Here is a 9,501-nt window from a genome sequence, read left to right on the forward strand (position 1 = left end):
AATTTGAACCTCCATGAAGCACGACCACGAACAACCGGCATCTCATCCTATGCCCAACAAACTGTCATTTTCTTACCTGTTAAACTTCCTGTGGCATTCTAGGAGCCCCGACATCCTCACAAACTCCTGCTGTCCATCGTGCAAATGGAACATTCGGATCACACGTCACGGTAATAACGTAAAACGCCTGAACAATCATCACACGTTCACCGCCGGCACACAATGCTGCCACTGCCCTGCCAGCTGCTTATGTTTGGAGGGTGGCGCCGCCTGCCGCCTGCCACGCGCGGCAAGGCTTGTGGACAACACGCATGTCCTTTACCATGCAGCTTCTTGTAGTCATTAAAAATACATAAATTACAGGTTACTCAGACATTCACTTGGTTTAAGGGACATTTTATAATAAAATATAAACTTACAGAAATATTTTGCTAAAAGAAAACGGTATTTAAAAGCAGTAACTATGCAAAAACCTATGAGGCATTTCCTGCCTATTATCAGTTCATTAGAATGTTTACACTGTGCATGGCGGTTTCCTTTATATAAAGTACTGTAGCGTGACAGCACCACTCATTGCAAATATCAATCGATTACTTACAGAGGAATGCATATGCTTAAAAATTATTTAAAAACAAAACAAGTAGAAAATTCATATGGCCAGTTCTCTACTGAAAGAGTTCTCGGTCTGAAACTACCAACCCTTGAATATTTTTTTATGTCTATATTTAATGATTCATGAACGACTGATAGCAAGTGGGTCGCCAAAGTTGAAAATATAAATTTGCTTATTATTTTTATTATACCCAAACTTTACCCTCGATAATCATAATCAGGTTCACGTTTGTTTGTTTGTTTGTTTCTGTGTGTGAGTGTGTGTGTGTGTGGGGGGGGGGGGGGCTTTATCTACAGTACTTAAAGTACCCGAATAAAAGGAATTCGTCACTTTTTTGTGACCCTTTCAACAGAGTATCTCATCAACTTATATTACTCGAGATGAGCGACACTTCATCTTGTTTGTTTCTCTTGATACACTTGGAGGGACGGGGTTGCCGCGCGGCCGCTGCTCACTGGCAATAGAGCAGCGATGATGCGTCCACGTTCACTTGCAAACACTTGGATATAAAAAAATAAAGTTTCCAACATTAAAATAACTAATGAACATCTTTCTTATTAGTATCAACTTTGCCTAAAAGTGTCCAAAACGTTGAAGGCACACGAGTGAGGCTTATCACAATGGGAAGAAAAATCAGCAGTGGGAAGGAAACTAAGGGAGAAGATATTTACAACAACGGACTAGATGCTCACAGTGGGCCACGAGGTAACCTACAGGGCTGCACGGGTACTTGCCGGGGCCGAGCCACTGTACAGGGAAGCTGTTGCAGGACTGAAGCAGCAAAAAACTGATCATCGTAGACTAAACAAGCTGCTACAGCAAGACGTTATACATTAAAAGTTTACACCAGGTGACCATAACAAGTAATTACAGCAGAGTGCTACAACGAGACTACAACAAGAAACTAAAATAAAGATAACACAAAGTTAACAGTAGAAAACAAAACACGACGCCGCCACGAGTCTGCACTGTTCAAGAAGAGCCACGGGAGCGACGCGCCTCGAACACTGCACAGACCAGCACATCCAGGCCGCGGAGCGTCGTTGCCAGGCTGTGCAAATCTCCCTCAGTGGATGACTTTCATGAACTTTCTCAAATTTGTCTTTTACCAATTCCCAAAATGCTAAAACCTCATACCAATCCGATTTACATCAAACTGACTACACTTCAGGGTTCCCTCCGAGCTTAGTTATGCTCGGGGGCCGCGTGCCGGAGATGGGGAACCTGCAGGCGTCGTGAGGTGCCCTGAGGCGTCAGGCGAGGCCGGTCATCCCATCCCCACAACCGGTAGGTCTGGAGGGTGAAAGAAGGAGTCATGGAGGTCACCCCAGGGCAGGATGAACGAGTTGAGGAGGCAGAGGAGCAAGAGTGACCAGCTCTCGCGCGGTGCCTGGGTGCCGGGGGATGGGCGTGGCCGGATGAGGCTGTGCGTGTAGGAGTGGACGTGGGTGGAGGGGCGGGAGGCTATGCACCACCCTATAGTCAGGCTCAAAAGCGTTCCTATGGAGGGGTACGCCCGGCTGACCGATGGCGGCGTTCACGGGATAGAAGAATGGCGCGTCCTCGCAGGCGAAGTTGTACCACCAGTCACACACAAAGTACTTCTGATTGAACACGGTGCCGTTGGGACAAAGGAAAGAGTCCTGGCGGCCACTACGGTGGCAAATGTGGAAGACCTGTGGACAAAGAAAGCGAATTAGTTGGAACAACTCAGCTGCACAGGCTCACCTCTTCAGTAGATGGTGGTTATACACTGCAGCCATGACAGTCCTCGTCCTTACCTGACAGCCGGCCTCCATATCGGCGTAATAGCCCGGGTAATCGGCCACCAAGTCACACCCGAAGGAAGTGAGAGGGATGTAGCTCAGGATGGGGTAGTCACGCCCTGCTCGGCCTGCCAGACAGAAAAGATCTCCCTTAGTTTACCGATGAACCAACCTTTAACAATCAGCACAAAACTAGGACCTCCTTGACCACCCCTGTAACCAAAGGCAGCAGTCCATCAAGCTAGGTATGCGCGAGAAACTGAATAGGCACACAGAGGCGAGGCAGCACCTACCTGGGATGCCGGCGATGTAGCCGTAGTCCAGGATGTCGCTCTCGTGAATGTCGTAGTCATCCTGGAAGGTGAGCTGGTAGGGAGTTCGATGGGAGACAGGGTAGGGGGCGTAGTCGTAGTCATCATAGTAGTAATAGTAGTCATAGTAGTCATCATCGTCGTAATAGTAATCATCATCATCGTCATCATCATAATAGTAATAATAGTCGTCGTCGTCGTCATCGTAGTAGTAGTTATCGTCATAGTAGTCTTCGATGAGGGGCCTCGGGGTGAGCGGCTGGTAGGCTGTAATATGGGGCGGTAGCTCGTTGTATCCGGGGCCAGGGGTGGTGGGGATGTACACAGGGACCGCGGGGGGCCTAGACGGGCGGCTGTCTCCGGGCTGGCTGAAGTCCTGCAGCTTTTTCACCTTGGGATCCTGCGAGGGTTTGTAGGTGGTGGCGTGAGCGGCGGGGCGTCTGGAGGGAGCCACCGAAGTGGGCACTTTAGGGGGAATGTACTCCGGCTTGGTGGGGGACGGGGGAACATAGGCAGGCTTAGGGGACGATGGAGGAACGTACTCCTCTTTTGGAGGTGATGGAGGAACATACTCCTGCTTAGGAGTAGACGGAGGAACATACTCGGCTTTAGGGGTTGATGGAGGGACGTATTCCTTTTCAGGGGGAGATGGAGAAACATAATCCGGCTTAGGAGACGAAGGAGGAACATAGTCCGGCTTAGGGGATGACGGAGGAACATACTCCTTCTTGGGAGGAGCTGGTGGAACGTAGTCTGGTTTGGGTGAAGTTTCCGGAGGCAGGACGATCGTGATATAGTGAGGCTTGGGCGTGGACGGGGGGCGAGACGCGTCAGCGTGTCCAGGCGGGAGATAGTCGACCTGGGGAGGAAGATAGTGGGAGGAAGGCTTTTTGGGGACCGGGAGGAACGCAGGGTCGAGAGGTCGGTGCAACGACGGCGGCGGCGGTGGCGGGCCTGTATAAGTTACCTTGGGAGTGGTGGGCGGGAGGTACTCCCTCACGGGGGGCTGGTACGTCCTCACGGGAGGGGAATATGCGGGAAGCGGGGTCGTGTGATGGTCGGCAAAAATCTTGAGGGGAGGTGGAAACCGCGACACATACACCTCTGGCTGGCCCGATCCCTGGTCCGTCTTGATGCTCTGAAGCCAGCTGGGCAGCGTGGTCCCCTGGGGCGGGAGGTAGTCCTTGCTTGGCGGCTGGTAGGTCCGGACGGGGGGCTCGTACGTCACTGTAGGGGGGCTGTACCCTGTGTGGGGCTGCTTGCCGGGCGTGGTGGGCGGGGTGGGGATATGTGGAGGCACATAGTCTGAGGAAGGCGTGGGAGTGGTGTAGGTGGGAGCCGGCGTGCTATAGTCAAGGCGAGGTGGCAGGTAGGTTCTCGGCGGGACGGCATATGGCACAGTGGCGGTGGTTGCCGTCACGGAATCGGTGGTGTAGTCCTTAGGAGGGAGGTACTCCTTAGTGGGAGCCTCGTAGGTTCTCAAGGGTTCTTCGCTGTGTTGCTTGGAAGCGCTGGGAGGAGGGAGGTACTCCTTGTCAGGGGGGAGGTATTTCCTTCCAGGAGGAGTAGGGCGTTTCCTGTTCTTCCTTCTCCTCTTGTTGGGGGGACGGCGTCTACGAGACGAGGGTCGTCCATCATCTGACCCGAAGTCTTTATTTGGAGGAAGGTACTTCCTGGGAGGCTCGGGGTAGCCGGCCGCAGTGGTTGCATGTTCTGACGGGGGTCTTTGAGGCCTTCTAACGGGAATCTTGTAGTTCTTGTTAGGTGGAAGGTAGTGTCTGGATGGAGCATTAGGGACGGTCTTTGGAGGCAAGTATTCGTTGGTGGGAGGTTCGTACTTTTGGGGAGGCCGAGGGAGACTGTCTCCCTGACCCTCGGCCTTAGGAGGCAAGTATTCGTTGGTGGGAGGTTCGTATTTTTGGGGAGGCTGAGGGAGACTGTCTCCCTGACCCTCGACCTTAGGGGGCAGGTATTCGTTGGTGGGAGGTTCGTACTTTTGGGGAGGCGGAGGGAGACTGTCTCCCTGACCCTCGACCTTAGGGGGCAGGTACTCCTTGTTCGGCGGAAGGTACTTCCTTGGTGGCTGCGAATGTGGCTCTTCGGCAGGCTTGGGGGGCGGTTTATACTCCTGGTTCGGAGGTAAATACTTCCTTGGAGGTTCTTTCGATGCGGGTGCTTGCTGAGGAGGTTCTGGAGGAATATAATCTTTGGTGGGAGGGAGGTACGTACGAGGAGGCTCCGTGGTAGGCTTGCGACCCGACGTTGTTTTCTGAGGAGCCTTGGATTCACTCAGGACGGGCGGCGTTGATTTACCAAACAAAGGGGTACTGGAAGGACGAACATTCGAGAAGGGCGAAGAGGGGCGCGTCGGACCAGCGTGGGCCGTGGTTCCCGTCCTGCTGTACCTAAAGGAAACAGGACGACGGTAGGGGAGGTGAGCCTGAATGCTGAGGTGCTGAAGGGAGGAAGGTGTGGTGAAGTAGTGAGGCTCAGCGGGAGATGGTCGACGGAGGAGACCACTGGTGCGCAGTCGCTGACTGCCAGGCGGGCGCTTTGGGGGCCGGTACACCAGGCTGGAAGGTCTCTCGGCTCCAGGAACCGGGCTGAGAGGAATATAAGGCTGGGTTGAAGCCTCATCGTTGGCGGACGCGTAGTCTCGCCTCCCCAAGGCCTCAAGGGCAACATGCTGCTGCACCTCCGGCAGAACAAACTGCTGGAATTTTCTGTCTGCAGCAAAGCCGAACTCGTTGTTGGGACGACCATCCTGAGTACGACGCGTAGACGGGCGGCGACGAAGCTTGGGCGTGATGGACACCTCAGACTCGTAGATGTCCGGCACACCGATGTCGTGGCGCGTGCTGGGCTTCCTGCGGGACAAAAGGTTGGGTTCAGGGACCTTCTCCGCGCACCTCTGTGTTACTCATAAGAACGTAAGAACATAAGAACGTAAGGAGTCTGCAAGGGGCCGGTTGGCCAATACGAGGCAGCTCCTGTAAGTCTACTCCCACCTTATCTCACTATCCATGAATTTATCCAACCTCTTCTTGAATGTATCTATAGTATTGGCACACACATCATGACCGCCAAGCCTGCTCAACTCATCCACCAACGTCTTCCACCCAGCCCCGCACCAGCCGTGGACACTGTGCAATACAACCTCTAATCTTCCTGTTCCCTTCATTGCCATAACGGGTAATCGAACGCTGACATTCCAAGAGAGCTGTGCATGCAGTTACCCCATTTTCTTTTGAGTCATGATGCAAAGTGAAAGTTTAATAATAGATTTTTTTTCCGGAGTACACACACACACACACACACACACACACACACACACACACACACACACACACAAAGAGACCAAAAAGTCAAGGAAGCAAATCTGCCATTGCCATACTTGGAAGTGTAGATGGACGGCTTCTTCTTGAGGCGGTAGCGGATCCTGGAGGGCAGCGGGGCGCTGTAGGAGGACCTGAGGTCGTGCAGGAGGCGGCGGCGGAGCTCCATCGTCTCGTTGGCTGATTTACATCGCTGGAAAGGTCGAACATGAAGTGACTCTTAGAAACACTTAATTCTTGCTCTCTTAGTGAAATAATAAGCTCCTGATGTTCGATAAGTATCTCATTTTCTGTCACCTCCAACACTGAACAACAGTTTCAGTAACACGAGAACTGAGGAAGATACACATACGAGGACAGAGAACAGTTGTCGGTCAGTCACGATAAGTAATTTTTTGAGGAATTTGCCTTTTAAGGCTGTTGATTAGGAAGCAAAGCCACTTAGGGTTTTGGGATATCTGGGTCAAGACAAAGATTTTATCAAACAAATAGTAAAAAAGGCAAGAAGAGGGCCGTTGGTGACTCACGGCAAGAATTAAGAACAAATACCTCACCTGGCGAGAGCAGTTGAGTCTGCCGGGGCGGCGGCCGAACTGCTTGGGCGGCGCCACGCGCCTCTCCACCACCTGCAGCAACGACACGAGGCACACGTGTCAGCACAGCGCCAGCAAAAATTGGCTTCCTCATCAAGAATTGTTAAATATTTGACTAACGAAAACATAAGGAAAAATCTCGGAAAATATTTACATCATCCAAAGGATTTATTACATTATGGAAGGAGCTTTTTCATGACACTTTGTAGCTGCAGGAAGCTATATACAGACATTTAGGAGGCGTGCTGGCCGGGCTTTGTCGCCTCTCACCTGTGATCCCGCCTCGCTCTGGCCGCGAGAAGAGCTCACGTCATGCGGGTGCTTGTTCAACATCCCGGACTGTTCGCTCCGCCGCCACTGGTCCTTGACGCTGGCAAGGATCTTGTTGGTGAGGTCCTTGAGGCGCGTCTGGTCCTTAAGCCGCCAGGTCAGAAGGTCCCGTGTCCTGTTGGTGGTGGCGTTGGCGGCGAGGGGCGGAGCAAGGTCTTTCCCCACCAACAGCATGCGGGAAGAGGCTGAAGGGGCGGCGTAGCTGTGCCCAGACCCCGCCCCGTGCCCGTCCTCCTCCACGCCCACGCCGCCTGGCTCGTCCACTTCTGAACTTTCAACTTCCCTGCTCCCTTCCCCACCACCCGTGTCTGCAGGGCGGTCTGCGGCCAGCAAGGGAGAGGACTGCTTCACATCAGAGGCAGCTGCAGAGCCCCTTCCAGGCAGGTCCGTCCCGCTGCCATCGTCCGCCCTTCCACATGCCACAACACCTGTTGCATAAATGCCCAATTAGCAAAATTTTCAAGTTAAGGTTAGGAATGCGAATGTCAGTGCTTTCTAAGCGCTACTGGTACTATTTTGTGAGCATATGTGTTAGTTGCAGGGCCCGTATTCTCGGTCACTTTCGGCTCTCGCAACAAATATTTCAGAAGCCCACAAAGGTGATTAGTCGAGTTATCATGAGTTTTCCTTTTAATTTCACAGTGCAAAAGCCTTGATGATCTATTACTAGGCTCATAAAACAACCCACAGAAATACTAACACAACTACTACAAAAGTCTTATCAAATGTGGACGCATAAAGTCCGTGTTCAAGACTGGCCAAGAACAGATTGATGAATGTCATCCGGGGAGGGATGCCTCCTTCGGGAGTGATACAAGTCCTGAATGAATGAATGAATGATTGAAGCTCCACCTCCCCTCGAACTGTTACAGAATAAGGGTCATTCTGAAACATTTTTTGCGCCCAAGCTCACATATTTGACGCTTTTCCTGGGACTTTTGAGCATTTGCAGGGGAAATTTTATGACGCTGGTGGTAGTTTGACAAAGCATCTGTCCCATAAACGTGAAAAAAACACTCATGAGAACCTGATTTATATGCTTCTCGGCTTTTGGAAATACTTGATCTGAGGGACGGAATCGTCTGAAAATTCCGACCTGAAAGCCTCGGTTCCAAAATACTTAGATACATGAACACTAATAGTTGTATCAGTTAAGGGAGAGTTCGCGTTGACTCCAAAGACTACGTATACATGATCTAGTTCCTCGTGGATGGTGTCGAGAACGGCGAGAAAGGTAACTCCACACCAGCGTTGCCAAATTATCGTACTCAGAACAATGCATTTATCATTTTTAGGCTCCAAGACTGTCACAACCACGCAAATAATGATAGGAAATTAAAGTCATCGTAAAAACTCTTAAATATGAATGGGTTTTGTTCTTTTTTGCTATAGTTATCGGTCAGAAATTACGAATATGCAATGTGATGAGTACGATAATTTGACAGCGCTGCTCCACACTCACCCAGCAGCAGCAGCAGAAGACCCCCACGCGTCCTGCCCATCGCTCCGCCGCCCTCGTAAGTTTGCCACCTGAGGAAGAGACTGGGAGGTTAGCACGCCGCAAAAACTCTTCATATAGCGAATAGATAAGTCTCCAACCCCTTCCCCTCCCCCCAACCCTCTCTCCCTCTCTTTCTCTCTCTCTTAACGCTTTCTTCTCCGCCCCTTTTATTATTTCGTTTGTTTTCTGCTCTTCCCTTAATCTTACTTTCCTCCAAACTAGCATAATGAACAAAGCAGAAGACAAAATAGAATAATAAGGGAATGGTCGCAAATCTTCACGTAAACACAGACAGACAGCGTGAAAAAGAGAAAGCTGAGAAAATATCACACCACAGGAACACAGGAGCAAAAATAATGAGCAAATAAAATCGAAAGGGAAAAAAAGTGCAATAAACATAAGAAGCCTAAGAGTGCTGAGAAGAGAGGAAAGAAGGAAGGCGGAGAGGAGGAGGAGGAGGAGGAGAAGAGGAAGAGGAGGAGGAAGAGAAACGAGGAAAAAGAGAAAGAAGACACATCAATAAAAAGCTTGAGAATGCTGGGGAAGAAAAAAAGAATGAAGGAGGGCAGAGAGGAGGAGGAGGAGAAGATTAGAGGAAAAGGAGGAGGATGGCAGAGGAAAAAAAAAACGAATGAACGGAGGAATAGAGGCAGGGAAGAAGGAGAAGAACTACCGACGAAGAACAAGAGAGAACTGCAAACGAATAGAAGGAGGAGGAGAAGAAGAAGGAGAGTGACGGAGGAGACAAACGAACGAACGAAGGAATAGAGGCAGGGAAGAAGAAGAAGACCTACAGACGAAGCACGAGAGAACGGCAAGAGAAGAGAAGGAGGACGAGGAGGAGGAAAAAAGAAGAAAAGGAGAAGGAGAAGGAGAAGGAGGAGGAGGAGGAGGAGAAAAGAAGAAAAGGAGGAGAAGGAGGAGGAGGAGAAAAAGGAGGGTGACAGAGGAGAGAAAAACAAGCGAATGAAGGAAGAGAGGCAGGGAAGAAGGAGATTAACGGCAGACGGAAAACTGTTCAAACCTCCTGCTACACTTTCCCTGCTCGACCG

The 9,501-nt window shown here is 51.0% G+C and overlaps 1 protein-coding gene across 3 annotated transcripts in view; it reads right to left on the reverse strand.

The window, feature by feature from the left end:
• Positions 1 to 386: 386 nt before the first annotated feature.
• The window catches only part of LOC127001777 (uncharacterized), a 23,065-nt gene continuing 13,950 nt past the window's right edge, over positions 387 to 9,501 (reverse strand). For 2 of the 3 annotated variants that reach the window (XM_050866931.1, XM_050866932.1), the window contains 7 exons: positions 8,411 to 8,478; positions 6,889 to 7,376; positions 6,580 to 6,651; positions 6,085 to 6,218; positions 2,673 to 5,557; positions 2,395 to 2,507; positions 387 to 2,289 (listed from right to left, as the gene is read on the reverse strand). In XM_050866931.1, the coding sequence (XP_050722888.1) occupies positions 1,936 to 2,289; positions 2,395 to 2,507; positions 2,673 to 5,557; positions 6,085 to 6,218; positions 6,580 to 6,651; positions 6,889 to 7,376; positions 8,411 to 8,450 (4,086 nt within the window). In that variant the 5' untranslated portion in view covers positions 8,451 to 8,478 and the 3' untranslated portion in view covers positions 387 to 1,935. The remainder of the gene's footprint in view (positions 2,290 to 2,394; positions 2,508 to 2,672; positions 5,558 to 6,084; positions 6,219 to 6,579; positions 6,652 to 6,888; positions 7,377 to 8,410; positions 8,479 to 9,501) is intronic. The other variant, XM_050866933.1, reaches the window with a different exon arrangement.

Source organism: Eriocheir sinensis, chromosome 21 (assembly GCF_024679095.1).
Source record: "Eriocheir sinensis breed Jianghai 21 chromosome 21, ASM2467909v1, whole genome shotgun sequence".
NCBI lineage: Eukaryota > Metazoa > Arthropoda > Malacostraca > Decapoda > Varunidae > Eriocheir > Eriocheir sinensis.